General features: G+C 45.0%; 1 protein-coding gene across 1 annotated transcript in view; it reads right to left on the bottom strand.

The window, feature by feature from the left end:
- timm10 (translocase of inner mitochondrial membrane 10 homolog (yeast)) overlaps positions 1-16594 on the bottom strand; it is a 28086-nt gene extending 11492 nt beyond the window's left edge. Inside the window, exon 1 of the mRNA XM_060924837.1 lies at positions 16384-16594. Within this exon, the coding sequence (XP_060780820.1) occupies positions 16384-16454 (71 nt within the window). The 5' untranslated portion in view covers positions 16455-16594. The remainder of the gene's footprint in view (positions 1-16383) is intronic.
- Positions 16595-17458: the final 864 nt, after the last annotated feature.

Genomic DNA, 17458 nt, shown 5'->3' with positions numbered 1-17458 from the left:
GATAGAAAGGCCAGCTTCCTGTTTCCCACCAAAGCCTTAACATGAGTCACTCTGCCATCAGTATCATTGTCTTGCTCAATAATATCTATACCTAAATTCCTTCGTAGTATCATCATAACACCTTTAGTTTTATCAGTGGCACTAGAAGCAGAAATTACTTTGTAAAATTTATTGTTACATCTATGAACAGCTTTTCTGAGATGGGTTTCCTGAATCAAAGCTAAATCTATCTTTCTCCTTTTTAAGAGTTCTAGACAACATGCACGTTTATGAGGTCCATTCACATTCCAACTCAAAATATTTAGGTTAGTCATAACTGTCAAATACTTGCAATGAAGCAAAAAATAAAGACAAACCATGTAAATTTCCTTCATGATGCTCACCACTATCTCACCCCTCGGTCAAAGAACATAACCCCATATCTAACAGGGTCCCTCAACTCAACGCAGACTGGGTATAGAACAAGCCCACATCTGCCATGTTCCCTTATATAAATCCGTGACATCAGTAATGGTTCGCACGCTAGGTGCTGACACAAGCCCTTATAGTGAAAACCAAAAACTAAACAGCTTAATAGCAAAGTCTTAAGCATATATTGTGCATAGTAGAATTAAATGAGGGTTCATAAGAATGTAAACAAAATTCGCCTGTTCTCCTATTTTACTGGAGGAAGTGATAAAGAAAAGAGGACGAGAAGGGAAAAAAAAAAAAAAAAAAAACACACATTCTGTCTCAAATATAATTAGGATCTGTTGGTGTGTTACATCCTACAACATCGCCATAACCAATGACTCAATCATTTTGACTGTAAGCCAGGGTAGTATGTAGATATACACACAGATGCGTGCACGTAACTTACAGTGTCCCATGGAAGACAATCTCACATCATTCCGTGTCGCTCTCAGCAATGGGTTGGAATTCTGCCAGTGAGTCGCAAAAAGCACTGGCCTCCTCTGGCGTTTGGAAAAATTTCATTTCCCCTCCTTTCAAAGGTCACCTTGAGAGTTGCCGGATACTGGAGGAAAGTTTGGCACCCCTTTCCCTTAAGTTCCCGCTTCACTGTGGTGAATGCAGACCGTTTCTTCACAGTAGCGGGCGAGTAGTCAGGGAAAATACTGAGGGTCGTCTCACCATCGTCCATCTGAATGGTCCCTTGGTCCCTAGCTGCTTGGAGAATCATGTCTCGATCAGTGTAGCAGAGAAGTTTGAAGATGAACACTCCGGGTCTTTCAGCCCATGTTTACATTAGACCGTATCAGCGGATCATCAGATTAACGTTTTTAAAACAATTAGTGTGCACACAGCAACACCAATACACGATTTGCGTGCACACAGCAACACCAATACACGGATACGCTCGGCTCCGCAGGCATCCTGCGCTCCAAATCACTCCACCCTGAACAGCGAGTGCCCTCTGGAGGGTGCGCACTCCGGCCCTGCGCAGCTCACACAGCGCGCGAGTGAAGTGCACAAGCAATGATTCGGGACTGAGCCGCTGTGTGTGTGATCCCAGCGCATATCACTTACCACTTGCAAGTGGAAGGATGGCAAGCCTAAAGACAATCATAACTACACAATGGGCAGTATTTGCATCAGTATTTGCAGTATTTTCATACTTTTATACTCTTTAATGAAAGGTGATACAAGGCGGAAGTCCGCGCCGTTTTTCAGCAGTCGCGTCACATGACCAACGCCAGCAAATCAGGAAGGTGGATGTCACAGTGACGTTGTCCAATGACGACGCCAGCTAGAGCTCAGCACAGCGTATCCGCGTATCTCAATGTTTACACAGCACCAGAGCTGACACGATCTGGATTGAATACATGGACGCTGGCGGATTCCCGTTTCCCGGCGGTTTAATGTAAACGGACAGTGCATCCGCGAAGAAAACGAGACAGATACGGTCTAATGTAAACTTGGCCTTAATCTGCGGTGTTTTAGAGTTGCGTTTAGGAGGATTTGAATAAATGTGATGGGCTCTTTCGATTTCAATGTTTTTGTCCTTCAAAGAAGGAAACCAGACTGGCAACGACTGCTTGAGAAAGCCCACTGGATCGTCTTTTTCCAAGCCTTCGGGTAGACCAATTAAACGAAGATTGTTGCGTCGGCTACGGTCTTGCAGCTCAACAAGTTGTTGCTCAACAGTATCTAGACACTTATCATGATTGTGCAGAATTTTTTTCTGGTCTCTTTGCTCACCAGACAGCGCGTCGATTTTTGAACACATAGTCGCCATATGTGTCGATAGTTCACTTCTCATCGTAGCCATTTCGGATTTCAGAATACACTCCAGTCTTTCCATAGCGTCCTCCATACCAACGCTAGCACTTGCTGGCTTAGCCCGACCGTCCGCTGGCTTTGCTTTCCTCTTTTGAGAGGTGGAAGACGGAGTTAAAGTCAACTGCTTGCGCGCCACTGACATTTAGAAACGTTAACAGACGAAAATTAAGTGGTGTATTCGGATATAAGCCGGATAAATACTGAAAATAGGGCTTGATGTCAGGAGCTCCTTCAACACGCGTGCAGCTCCATCAGCGCGTCACGTGATCTCTCTCGCGCGCGTCTTTTGACAACGTTGGCAGATGTTGGTCACTTTGATTTCCGCTGTACGTTTTACTTCCGTCCTACGATGTCTCGCACAGGTCTCAATGAATCTCGTTTACGGCCATTGCTTTGACATATGGACTGAGATATTACATAGCATATTTCAAACACTCAGAACTTGCTATAGCAGTGACAAAATAGCTATCAAAAATGCATTCCTACATTTTATAAAATGAAATAGAATTTTGATTTAAAAAAAAAAAGTGCCTTCAGTTCTCCTTTAACGGGAGCATTACTGGCTGCTTGTCTCCGTGTTAGCTCTGTAACAGATCAGCGACCTGCCCAGGGTATACCCCACCTCTCACCCGAAGCAGGCTGGGACTGGCTCTAGCTTCCCTTGCGACCATGACAGATAAGCAGTATAGACAATGGATAGATAGATGGAAGTATTATGAATATTAATTAGCTGCACTCTGGCTGTGATTCTGACTTGGACTGTATAGGTTTATAATTATGCTTGCCACACTAATGCATTACTCATGGAAAGTTGCTCACCATTCCCTAATCAAGATGGCACTGTGGATGGCTGCCTCGGGGTGTTGGTGCACATTTTCTTATTTTGTTTGTAAACTCAGTTCACTGCTACAATACTTGAATCTCCAGTTCTCAGCCAACAACTCAAAGTCTGTCTGGAAAGGGCTCAGACAGATCACTAACTACAAACCTTCAGTCCCCCACTTTAACAACTTGCACCTGGCCAACCAACTGAATGAGTTCTTCTGTCGCTTTGAAAGACAATGGGACCGTCCTGATATCATCCCCTGTGACTCCAGCTCCTGCCCACTACCCCCACTGCTGCCGGGGCCTCTCTACAACCTCTCACCCTGGAGGCCCATCCGCCCACCACCACCATCTCAACTCTGTCTATTCTGGAGAGGGACATCAATAAGCTCTTTAAGAAGCTGAACCCCCGCAAAATAGCAGGTCCCGACTCTGCCTCACCATTTACGCTGAAGCACTGTGCTGATTAGCTGTCTCCGGTGTTCAGACATCAACACCTCACTGGAGACGTGCCATGTGCCAGCCTACTTCAAGACCTCCACCATTATCCCTGTCCCCCAAAAGTCATGGATCACAGGATTAAATGACTACAGACCCATCGTCCTGACTTCTGTGGTTATGAAATCCTTTGAGCACTCTGTGCTTTACCACCTTGAACCCATTGCTGTCCCACTCCTGGACCCCATGCAGTTCCCCAACAGATCTGCAACATGGTTCTTCATTTCATCCTCCAACACCTGGACTCCCCAGGAACCTATGCTAGGATCTTGCAGGGATGAGAGTGCATGTTGAGAAAAAAAAATCTGAAAAGTAGCGGCCCGCAGGTCCCCAGTGGGGTCCAGGGGCAACGTCTCGGTGAGGGACCAGGGGGCGAAGCTAATGGATTTTGGCGATTTAAACACCCAAAACCCATTAATTTTAGCAATGAAATATATGTATTTTTCTCGAAGTTGATATCCCAATTCAACATGCCATCAACTGAAACTTTTGTATCATGACAAGTGTTCTTTCTTAAATATCATATCCCACCTTGTTTGACTTTTTCAGCATGTTCAGTGCAACCTTTTAGGTTTTGGAACAATAGACCCATAAATCAGGGATGAGAATGAAAAATATTTTAAAAGTCTGAAAAAAACGTGGCGGGGCCCATGGGGCTAATGATTTTTGGCTTTTTTTTTTTACCCCAAAACCATTAATTTTATCCGCAAAAATTTGCAATTTATTTGGAAATAAATTCCCCTTCTTGGTGGACTCCCAGGTGAAAATGATTAATATGGTACAAGAGACTTGTTTTTAAATCAACTCACATTTGATGATTTCAAAAAATCAATGCACCTTTTAATATAAATGAGCTCTACAGTATTATATTTCTGCATTTTAGCTATTCATGTCTTTGAATACTCCAATCCTTTAAAATGAAGTGCAAACCAGAAAAAAGTTCTATCATATCATTCTCTTAAGCTTTCTTCTGATGTTATCATGGTAGCAGGAGGTCTTGCATATTAAGCAGGCAACATTCAACATCACTTATCACTTCCCTTTCAACTGTTGTGTGTACTAACTAGGATTTATCTGGACAGGATGCTGTGTAATGTAATACAGATACCATACGGTCAATTTGAAGATCGAGATGGTGATTTTGAATTAAAGAACAGGCATGTACAATGGGCATTACATATTGGAAATTTTTTTTAAATCAAAAACTATAAGTTCATCTCGGCCTAAAAAATTTGGGCAGACGCTCCCGCGCGGCACATTCCAGCAATCCCCCCCCGTCCCCCTATGAAATGAGCAATAAGTAGGAGAGTTATACATGCTATCATACTTAAAATTTCATCAGAAATATAGATATGATACTATGATTCTCCCCAACATGCTACATTAGATAAGCTAACCCCATTTATAAAAGATACACACATATATGACATGTAATTGATATATATTTTTTGGGGCGCGCTCTCTCTGCCATGCCGATCCTGTAGGCTGCACTGACTCAACTGAAAACTCCGGTCCTCGAGAAAAGAGATAAAAGCCCGCCCACACTGAAAGCTGATTGGCTTATTTTGCTGAGTAACCCAATCAAGATGCTCTTTGTCTGGCATGCGCTACATGAACAGGCACACAGGCAGTGTTGCCAGATTGGGTGGTTTTAAGTGCATTTTGGCGGGTTTTGAACATATTTTGGGCTGGAAAACGTCAGCAGTATCTGGCAACACTGCACACAGTCTCCCTCGCGCACCCCCTCACGCGCACACATTCTAAGATGCGTGATGCAGACCTTAATGTTGCGCGCGCACGCTCTTGCTCACTTCTATCAATATGCAGGAGACTCCCGGAACTTCCGGGAGACTTGGGATGTCTGCGTTATAAAGTGACCACAGATCATTAATCATACCCCCCCAAAATTTCTCAACGGATTTACATCGATCTCAAAAACGATCATTTTGGTCTGAAAAAGTCGGAAATCCGCCAATCGGCGGAAAATTCTCATCCCTGATCTTGTTTATGGATTTCAGTTCCGCCATCATCCCGGCTCTTCTGCAGGACAAGCTCTCCCAGCTGAGAGTACCTGACTCCACCTACAGGTGGATCATTGACTTCCTGTCTGACAGGAAGCAGCATGTGAAGCTGGGGAAACACGTCTCTGACTCTGGAACCATCAGCACCAGATCCTCCCCCAAGGTTATGTCCTTTCTACTCTTCTCCCTGTACACCAACAGCTGCACCTCCAGTCATCAGTCTGTCAAGCTGGCGAGGGCCTTTCTGTGTGGAGTTTGCATGTTCTCCCCGTGTCTGCATGGATTTCTTCCGGGTGCTCCGGTTTCCCCCACAGTTCAAAGACACGCGGTTTGGTTAATATGGGACGGCCTTGGGTTGAGGTCCTCTTGAGCGAGGCACCTAACTCCCAACTGCTCCCCGGGCGCTGTTAACATGGCTGCCCACTGCTCTGGGTATGCTTCAGATGGGTTAAATGCAGAGAGGACTTGCACTAGCATGTGATAAAGTTCTTCTTCTCCTAAAGTTTGCAGACACCACCACCCTCACTGGACTCCTCTCTATTTTTATTTATAAACTTCGCCATTAAAAACAGCAGGGAGTCCTCAACAGAGCAATAAGCTCCAATAACTGAGGTCCCACAAAATTAAATAATACAGTAAATAAATCAATCAACAATAAATAATACTAGTTAAAAAAAATTTAAGTTAAAACAGCCCAGGAGTATACAGACTAATAGCAGCACAAACTGGTGCCAAGGGTGGAGATTGGCCGACATGTATGACATTTTACACACCTAGATTTAAAAGTCTGTGGTCTGTCAATATCAAAATAAAGCCTAGTTAAATTACTATAATATGAAAAAAGGTCCTTCTTAAACTGTGAAAGTGATTGATTCCTATTCCTTAAGTGCAGGAGTAGAATGCTCCAGATTCTACGACCCTGAATATAAAAACTGGTCTGAAAAGTTACAGTATTAGCCTTGGGTACATTTAACATACACTATATTGCCAAAAGTATTCGCTCACCTGCCTTAACTCACATATGAGCTTAAGTGACATCCCATTCCTAATCCATAGGGTTCAATATGACGTCGGTCCACCCTTTGCAGCTAGAAGAGCTTCAACTCTTCTGGGAAGGCTGTCCACAAGGTTTAGGAGTGTGTTTATGGGAATTTTTGACCATTCTTCCAGAAGCGCATTTGTGAGGTCACACACTGATGTTGGACGAGAAGGCCTGGCTCTCAGTCTCCGCTCTAATTCATCCCAAAGGTGTTCTATCGGGTTGAGGTCAGGACTCTGTGCAGGCCAGTCAAGTTCATCCACACCAGACTCTGTCATCCATGTCTTTATGGACCTTGCTTTGTGCACTGGTGCACAGTCATGTTGGAAGAGGAAGGGGCCAGCTCCAAACTGTTCCCACAAAGTTGGGAGCATGGAATTGTTCAAAATGTCTTGGTATGCTGAAGCATTCAGAGTTCCTTTCACTGGAACTAAGGGGCCAAGCCCAGCTCCTGAAAAACAACCCCACACACAATCTCCCCTCCAGCAAACTTTACACTTGGCACAATGCAGTCAGACAAGTACCGTTCTCCTGGCAACCGCCAAACCCAGACTCGTCCATCAGATTGCCAGATGGAGAAGCACAATTTGTTACTCCAGAGAACACGGCTCCACTGCTCTAGAGTCCAGTGGCGGCGTGCTTTACACCACTGCATCCGACGCTTTGCATTGCACTTGGTGATGTATGGCTTGGATGCAGCTGCTCGACCATGGAAACCCATTCCATGAAGCTCTCTGCGCACTGTTCTTGAGCTAATCTGAAGGCCACATGAAGTTTGGAGGTCTGTAGTGATTGACTCTGCAGAAAGTTGGCGACCTCTTCGCACTATGCGCATCAGCATCCTCTGTCAGTTTACGTGGCCTACCACTTCGTGGCTGAGTTGCTGTCGTTCCCAAACACTTCCATTTTCTTATAATACAGCTGACAGTTGACTGTGGCGTATTTAGGAGCGAGGAAATTTCACGACTGGATTTGTTGCACAGGTGGCATCCTATCACAGTTCCACGCTGGAATTCACTGAGCTCCTGAGAGTGACCCATTCTTTCACAAATGTTTGTAAAAACAGTCTGCGTGCCTAGGTGCTTGATTTTATACACCTGTGGCCATGGAAGTGATTGGAACACCTGATTCTGATCATTTGGATGGGTGAGCAAATACTTTTGGCAATATAGTGTAGTTCCCCATAGACAAATCTAATCGCCTAGTAAAACCTTCTAGGCACACCTCATCAGAACGTCTCTGATAAGGAGGAGTCTGCCTACAGGTGGGAGACTGACCATCTAGTGTCCTGGTGCAGGCAGAACAACTTGGAGCTTAATGCTCTAAAAAGACAGTAGAGATGATTGTAGACTTCAGGAGGAGCTCTGCCACACCCTCTCCCATCACCCTGTTTGACGCTCCAATGGAGCACTTGCATGTGACTTCACAGCCGATCCAGATTGTGACAGACGCCATCGTGTCGGTCAAACGCCATATTCCGCCTTCTACTTCTACCTTTTCTTCTGGAAAACCCTACTATATAATACAATTCTATACAATTCTACTACAACGGCTGCGGCTACAGGCTCTCCCTACCTGTGCACGTTTTTTTATGTTTTTTGTGTGTATTTTTGCGTGTTGTTCGTCTGTACCGGACTTCAATATCCACTACAACCGTATGGACTTACTGGACATTGGTTTAGAGGGCTGCAACGGGACGGGACTCCCACGGGATGCGGCGCAAAAGCATGCGGTGCGGGTCATTATTTGACAGCCTCCTGCAGGAGCGGGCGGGAATGGAGAGGTGTAGTCGCGGGAGCGGGCATAAGCATGTTCTCTGGAGTCCCGCAATGTAAATACATTTCACAAAATTATTCACTGTGTATTTGAAAAGTGTTTTTTTTAACTGGGGAAGATATGTAGTAATTAGGTGATGAGCTAACTTCGGGTGTTTGAGCTACAAGGGGTAGTTCACACCGCCTGCTCTGTGAACTCTCAAGGGATCTGCTCTCGCGGCACACAGCGACTGCGAGATATTTTCAATTTATGCCCTGAAAGGGAGATTGCGCGTGCGCCTTGTCGTAAAGGTCTGTCGTTCATTGACTGTCCTGCCGTTAAGTTAGTGAAGTTACTTGCTTCATTTATTTAGGCCCACACAGACTGGACTAAAATGCAATGGTAACATGTTGAATTAATCTCATAAACGGCCACCACGGTTTAGAACAAGCTCGTTGTTTCCCGTCTGATTTCCCACAAAGTTCAAGTTTCTATGGAGATTGTTCAACTGTCACGTTCAGTCTGAAGCATGGCGGAGGAAACGGGTGCCCTTACAGCTGAAGCCGTTAGTGCTCTAGTGAAAAGGGGTACTTTTCACACCAAAAAGCCCTCTAGGGGTAAGTCAGACATATGGAAAACATTTTCGGTGGTTGTAGATGGCGATGGAAATGAAAAACCGTTTGCCTGTTGTGATTCATGCAAGAAGGTGCTAATTTTCGATGCGCACAAGTCAGGAACATCTGGCCTGAAGCGACATACATGTGTCTTCATGAAAGGACAAACATTACTGGACTTCAGAGAAACTGCGAAAATAACGAATGCTCTGAAAAGCAAAACAATTGATAAATGCATAGACTTTGTTGCCGCTGACCTTAGGCCATACGACAGCATTGCAGGAAAAGGGTTCATTAGTATGGCGCAGCACTTAGTGGATACAGCAGCTTCAATAGGCCGATTCAATGTCAAGGACATTCTACCCCATCCAACAACAGTTTCCCGACATCTGGACGAAAGGGCACAAACAGTTAGAACGGCTCTCGTTGACGAAATGCTCACTACCATTGAGAAACATGGATGTGCGGTGACCACCGATATTTGGACGGAAAATTACCGGAAAACATCTTTCCTATCAGCCACCATCCACTACATCGACTCTGAATACACGCTGGTGTCGAGAGTGCTCTTTGCTGCTCCATTTGAAGCAGACACTTCAAAAACGGGCGAAAACATTCGTGCCTTACTGTTCCAAAACCTGAGGGTCTTTGGAATTGACTGTGCGCTCATGGGAAAGAAAATAGTGTTCGTAACTGACAGAGGCGCGAACATGGTGGCTGCCCTACGTGGTTTCAACAGACTTAACTGTAGTGCCCATATCCTCAACTCCGTGCTTTCTCACGCCCTCTCCACTGCTGTGGTTGAACAGGTGCCCGAGGCCGCGCAGCTTCTGAATGATGTGAAAAAACTGGTCAGCTATTTCAAACACTCTGGCCTGCAAACGCTGCTTGGTTCATCGCTTAAACAGTCCGTGGAGACCAGGTGGAATTCAACTGTTGATATGTTGGAGTCTGTCTCCCAACAGTACGATACCATTACAACCATTCTGTTGGAGAAAAACCAGTACGACAAAATAAGGGGCATAAACAAAAACACTCTGGCTTCGGTAGTAGCATTTTTAAAACCATTCAGAGATGCTACTAACGATCTGGAGTCAGATAACACTGGCTTGAGCGCAGCCCTAGTTCTGCCGTGGTCTGTCAAGCTGAGAGATCATTGCGAAGTAGCCATGGCAGACCCCCTCCTAAACCATATTGCATCTGCTTGCGCAAAACGTTTGGATGACCTGCTATCACCAAATAATCTGCTAAATGGGATTAATATGCTGTACAAAATGGCAACATTTCTGACCCCTAAACTACGCCAGCTCAAGATGATAAATGACCATGAGAGACAACTTGTGACTGACTGTGTGAAGGAACTGATTGATGACCTCGGACTTAATATCCATGATGCCGAGGGGGATTCAGAGTCACTGCCAACAAAAAAGGTGACTTTTCAGGAATTTGCAGAATGGGAAGACGCAGGCACTACACGCCACTCGGAGATACCACTGGACACAGAGATACAGGACTATTTAAAAGTCAAGCTGGACGGTGAAGGATCACACGGCCCAAAAGATGTTCTACTCTGGTGGAAGAAGCATTGCCACGAATTTCCTACTCTAAGCAAATTGGCACGTCACGTGCTTTGCGTTCCAGCATCAAGCGCACCATCGGAACGCGCTTTCAGTATCTGTGGCCGCATTCTGGAGCAGCGACGCAGTCTACTGAAGCCCACATCGGTGAACAACATTCTTTTCCTCCATGGGCATGTGTAGAAGCACAAGACACCCTCGGGAATATCAGGTGCAATTATTTTCGTTTTATTAAAATGATAGGCAAGCTGTTAAAAGATGTAAACTTCTTTTGAAATTCCCTTTTCAATTCATCATGGGCATGTTTAGTAGCCAACACAGCCCCGCATAGTTTATACCTGCATTTTCGTTATTTTTCCATACTTATTTTTAATTTATTTAAGCACCTTCATTTATTAGGCTACTGATTTTTTTTTCAGTTTGTATTTTAAGGCTGTTGGCCAAGCTTTTCTAAATGACTCAAGCTGAGTCTACATCATGTAAACGCGTTTTGAGTGAGAATAAATGCACATTAAACAAATTGCAGTTGCTGTTTATTTTACTGGTTTTACTTTCTATAAATGCATTGTGCAATCAGTGCACATATTGTGAGGGAATCTCTGGCAGGCTAGAACGGAAGCACAACGAGCGTTTCGGGGAAATTACGGGATTTTAGCGGGGTGGGAGCGGGAGAAACCATAATATATGCAGGCGGGAGCGGGACGAAATATTAAATATTTCTGCGGGTGCGGGCGGGAGCGGGAAACAAACTAGCGGGAGTAAGCGGGAGCGGGAGGGAAAATCAGTCCCGCGCAGACCTCTACATTGGTTTCCAGCAGAAAATGACGGTTTGTAGCGATTTCCATCGCATGCACAACATTCCGGACGAGAAAAAAATATATATATAACATTCCCGACGAGATGGCGAGACCAGCGTGGTCTCCGTGGATTGTTATCGGAAGCAAAGCGAAGGAGGCGGCGCCGGGAGCCGAAGCAAAAGCGAGGCTACAGGCAGAGCCGGCCTGTTGACTAAGCTCAGAAAACAGCTACTCAAACCTCCACTGCCAAGCCTCTACCTCTCAAACGCCAGATCCATGTAAACAAGACGGACGATTTGGAATTACCTTATTCTATAATCGGCTGGTCAGTGCTATACTCAATACTTAAGTGACTTACCCATCCAATGAGGATTATTTTCTTGTTTACAAGATGCCACATCTGAGTCGCTGACAAATCCTGAATTTCTGTAAAGAAAACTGTCCAGAGATTTATAAACATGCAGTGCTTCACCACTGAACAGCGAGGGAAAGTTGATGAGGTAATCATACACGTCCGGGTATTCCGCTGGCAGTTCAAAATCCGGTCGTGAAAACTCCGTCCGGAAAGCCATAAGGGTCACAAATCTGTAGATCGTTTATTTTAGACATATATCTAGTTATCTGTTCATTAGAAAAATGAGACGTGTAGTCCGTCGGTTGAAATTGATCCATTCTGTACACGAGTGCAGCAGTATTCAGCGGTGTTTTTGACCGACAAGATGGGGGTTGTGTACTTTCCGGTCACGTGACTGCAAGATCTCTATAACCTCTGTGGAGTATTTCCGCTTTCTGGGCACTATAATCGCTCAGGACCTCAAGTGGGAGATGAAGGTTCAGAAATTTAAAAAAAAAATGAATGAATGAATGAATAAATAAATAAATAAAAACACACCACAATCCTTTAAACACAGTAAATGTTCAAGTGCATGTAATCACTGAGGTGCACAACACTCCTGGTACAGTTATCAGAGGTGGATAAAGTACCCAACTTCATTACTTAAGTCAAAAGTACAGATCCCACTGGTCAAATGTTACTCCGATAGAAGTGAAAGTTGTACAGTCAATTTTTTACTTAAGTACTTGCTTTTAAAAATACTTAAGTATTGAAAGTAAATTTTCTGTCAACGTGTTGTATTATTGCCACAACGCTTACAATACCTAATGCCGTTACCAAAGAGAGAAATGTGAATTCACAAAATGAACGCATGCTGTGCCATCATGGTGGTTTAACGTTAAGCTAGCTAGTCAGTGAAGCTCCACCTGACATGCTAGCAAACACTTTTCAAACTCGAAATCATACTGGGTAGCTAACGTTACTAGAAAAGAAACACGTCTACATTCTGTTTATTTGGCAAGATTATGCTAAAACATTTCTGAAAGGACTTCAGATAAGGTAATGTTGTTCATCTTAGCATAACTGTTTTTACATGCTAACTAACAGTGTCCAAGTTAACTAGCTACGTGTAAACATTAACCGTGGACAAGGCGACAGCAACTTGGCGGGCAAATCCATAGAAAGTCATCTGACGAACCAGACTGCATAGCTACGTTTGCAACATTATCGCTAGCTCGAAAAGCACATAAAACTTCATTGCAAGATTTATCTCGGAATAAACCCTTTATATACCTCAATATGCTTCTGGAGGTCGGACAGTGAGTTTTTGTAGGCCGTGATGTGGTTCATTTTCGGCAAACATTTAAAACGAAACGCATCTTTAATCCTTTCAGAAAACTGAAACATGGGTTCTACGTATGGCCATGAGCGCGTGCATTCCCTAGAAGAACTGCCTCCTTCCATTCTGCCATCAACTGATCATGTTCAAATAATGCTGTTGAGAAATAATCGAGTTTGATTTTATCCAGTCTATGGACGTGACCCTAGTGATTACTTATAGGCTCTCTCAGTGTCACCTACGAAAAACCATCACGCTTTAGAAAAGAAAGCACATCCACTTTCAAAGCCGCTTCATAGTAACGAGGACCTCGATAGAAATGTAGTGGAGTAAAAAGTATGATATTTGTCTTTCAAATGTAGTGAAGTTAAAGTCATAAGTTTCCAAAAAAAATACTCAAGTACAGATACTCAAAAAGTGTACTTAAGTGCAGTACTCGAGTAAATGTACTTCGTTACTGTCCACCTCTAACAGTTATTCAGGGTCAGTGGGAGGGTCACCTGAAGTAACAAACACTGCTGTGCCTTTCATACAGCAGTCTGTAACATTGTCACATACAAACACTAGAAAACTAAATTAGAGACGTACATCACGTGTATATTTTGAATTCGTCTCATAGTCATGTTTTGTGGTTACCAGCAACCACATTGTGAAGTTTGCGGACAACACGACAGTGGTGGGCTTCATCAGGGACGATAACGACCTGGCCTATAGAGAGGAGGTGGAGCAGCTGGTGGGCTGCTGCAGGGAAAACAACCTGATCCTGAACGTGGACAAAACTAAAGAGATCATTGTTGACTTCAGGAAAAACCAACCCAGCCACGCTCCACTTCCCAACAACACGGCCGTGGAAGTGGTCAATAGCACCAAGTTCCTGGGGGTGCACATCACATGCCCCTTTTCCACCAAAGCAGTTCCAGGGCTGGTTCGGGGCCAGTGCTTAGTTTGGAACCAGGTTTTCTGTTTCCACTGACAAAGAACTGGCTCTGGGGCCAGAAAAAAATGGTTCCAGGTGAGCACCAGCTCTTTGCTGGGCCAGAGGAAAGAACCACTTACGTCGGGGGGCGGCGGAGTTGTTAAGACCAACAACAATCGCAAGACCGCGAAAGGTCGCCATTTTTAAGCGCCGAGAAGCAGCAGCTGCACAAACGCGAAGTCATCCATTATTGTTGATGTTGCTGCTGCTGCTGCTTCTTCTCCTCCTCTGTGTTGTTGTTGCTTCGATATTCGCGCCAAGGTTTATGCAAACGCAGCGACGTAACTCACGTGGATCCCCTTAGTACCACAAGCTATGGAAAAGCAAACTGGTTCTCAGCTGGCTCGCAAGTTGAACAAGTTGTGAACCAACACATGCACTGGCCCCAAACCAGCCCTGGAACTAATTTGGTGGAAAAGGGGTAACAGACAACTTCACCTGGTCTGTGAACACAGCGTCACTGGTCAAGAAGGAACAGCAACGTCTGCACTTCCTGCGTAGGATAAGGAGAGCCCACCTGCCCCCGCCCATCCTCACTACATTCTACAGAAGCACCATAGACAGCGTTCTAACCAGCTGCATCTCTGTGTGGTGTGGAGGCTGCAGTGCCTCTAACTGGAAGAATGTGAGGAGAGTGGTGAGGACAGCTGAGAAAATCATTGGGACTTCTCTTCCCTCCATTCAGGACATTGCACCAAGGCGCTGCATACTGAAGTATGTAAATGTTTTATTCCAAGAGAAAGCTTGCATTGAAGTTGTCTCTGCTTTTGGAGCTAGTGATAATGTTGCAATAGCTATGCAGTCTGGTTAGTCAAAGGACTTTCTATGAATTTGCCCGCCAAATTGCCGTAGCCTTGTCCACAGCTAACATTAACACACAGCTAGTTAATGTGGACACTGACATTGCACCAAGGTGCTGCATGTCTCGAGCCAGAAACATCATCAGTGACCCCCACACCCTCACTATGGGACTATTCTCCCCTCTGGCCTCTGGAAAGAGCTCCCCCCAGGTCACCAGATTGCTGAACTCCAAATCCAACTTGAACATTCCTATTCCACAGGTCACTTTATACGATTGCACTTTATAATATTTTTGCTGCTGCATAATTTAATTTAATACACTTCGTATTTAATTCTGTGCTGAGCCAAATTGTAACGAAATTTTGTTCAGTGTACACTTGTTGCATACTAAATGACAATAAAGGTTGCCTAAAGCTGGGCATACACTGTGCGATTTTTGGCCTGATTTTGACACGATTTTCACTCGTGCGACTATTTTGGAGATCGGGCCGAGTTTTGGCTCAATCGTGCGTCTCGGATCGTGTAGTATACATGGGGTAACGACAAGCGATTAACACCTCACGACCTCCTCCCGATCAATCGGATGAAAATCAAACCTGTTTGAAATCCTGAGCATCGCATCCGAGCATCGGATCGTATAGTGTGAGAACAGGAATCGTAAGCTGCGTGCTGTTTACCCCTGCGATTCACTCGTACAGTGTGAGCAGCAGCCGAATACCGCGATTGAAAAAAAAAAAAAATCGCACAGTGTATGCCCAGCTTAAGTCTTGCACCTTTGGGCGGCACAGTGATTAGCACTGTCGCGTCACAGCAAGAAGGTTCTGGGTTCGAGCCCAGCAGCCGGCGAGTGTGGAGTTTGCAAGTTCTCCCCGTGTCTGCATGGGTTTCCTCCGGGTGCTCCGGTTTCCCCCACAGTCCAAAGACGTGTAGTTAGGTTGATGTGGGCCGGCCTTGGGCTGAAGTGCCCTTGAGCAAGGTACCTGACCCCTGACTGCTCCCCGGGCGCTCTAGTGTGGCTGCTCACTGCTCTGGATGTGTTCACTGCTTCAGATGGGTTAAATACAGAGGATGAATTTCACTGTGCATGTGACAAATAAAGGTTTCTTATTATGCTCTGCACCTCGGCTATACAAGTTATGATAAGGAAATGGCAATAAAACCTACTTAAGTTGTCTTAGGGTTGCCTAAGAGGACAAAACCCCTTGTCTTTAGACGTTACTTTTAAAAACATTCAGCATATTACTGGGTTTTAGGGAATAAACAGCTTCTTAAGGTGCAGTGAGAGGCAGCAGCATGGCACTTGTATGAATGAGTGATAAATGTCATGTGTTCTAACAGAAGCGTTAGCTAGTTAGCATGTCCAGAGTCCTTCCAAATGCAACACTTGATCATTTTAGAGATTTGTCTATTTTACAAACACACGATCAGACACTGTTTGACATATTTAAAGGGATAAAATGATCACTCGTTTTAACGTGAAAGCAGTTATAAATCCTCCATTAGCATGCTAGCAGATAGCAACCTTACCGGTTGTACATGTCTGCCATCATTTCCACCTCGAGTTCAGCCGCCAGTTGCTGCGCTTTCATGGGGTCCATCTTGGATTTTCAAGCCGTTTAAAACCCCACCAGGCTCCGATGAAACGCAGTGAACTAGCAGCAATGTTTAACCTTCAGTCAAAAGACAGCGACCAAACGCACATGGAGTCTGCCACCACCTTTTCAACGTCCTCTGACCAGACTGGACTGCGCATGCGTGAGCTCGTGCGCCTGCGCAGTGCAAACATTTTATTCCACTCCATACAGCATGACGCTTTTACACCATGTGGCTTGTTTACTTGTATTGTCTTGTAATACAATATGGCGCTTTCGAAGCTTTTTGGATGTCACCTGACAAACAAGGATGACTTCGAATACAACGTACATGTTTGGCCAAAAGTATGTGGACACCCAACCATCACACCTACAGTATATGAGCTTGTTGGACATCCTATTACAAAGCCATAGGCATTTATATGGAGTTGGCGCCCTCTTTATTAATAATAATAATAATAATAATCTCATCTCATTATCTCTAGCCGCTTTATCCTTCTACAGGGTCGCAGGCAAGCTGGAGCCTATCCCAGCTGACTACGGGCGAAAGGCAGGGTACACCCTGGACAAGTCGCCAGGTCATCACAGGGCTGACACATAGACACAGACAACCATTCACACTCACATTCACACCTACGGTCAATTTAGAGTCACCAGTTAACCTAACCTGCATGTCTTTGGACTGTGGGGGAAACCGGAGCACCCGGAGGAAACCCATGCGGACACGGGGAGAACATGCAAACTCCACACAGAAAGGCCCTCGCCGGCCCCGGGGCTCAAACCCAGGACCTTCTTGCTGTGAGGCGACAGCGCTAACCACTACACCACCGTGCCGCCCATAATAATAATAATGTTTAACTTATATAGTATGGCTGTGTAGTGGTTAGCACCGTCAACTCACAGCAAGAAGGTCCTGGGTTCGAGCCCAGCAGCCAGCGAGGGCCTTTCTGTGTGGAGTTTGCATGTTCTCCCCGTGTCTGCGTGGGTTTCCTCCGGTTTCCCCCACAGTC

Source organism: Neoarius graeffei, chromosome 7 (genome assembly GCF_027579695.1).
Source record: "Neoarius graeffei isolate fNeoGra1 chromosome 7, fNeoGra1.pri, whole genome shotgun sequence".
Lineage (NCBI taxonomy): Eukaryota > Metazoa > Chordata > Actinopteri > Siluriformes > Ariidae > Neoarius > Neoarius graeffei.
This window is presented reverse-complemented; position numbering and strand designations above follow the sequence as displayed.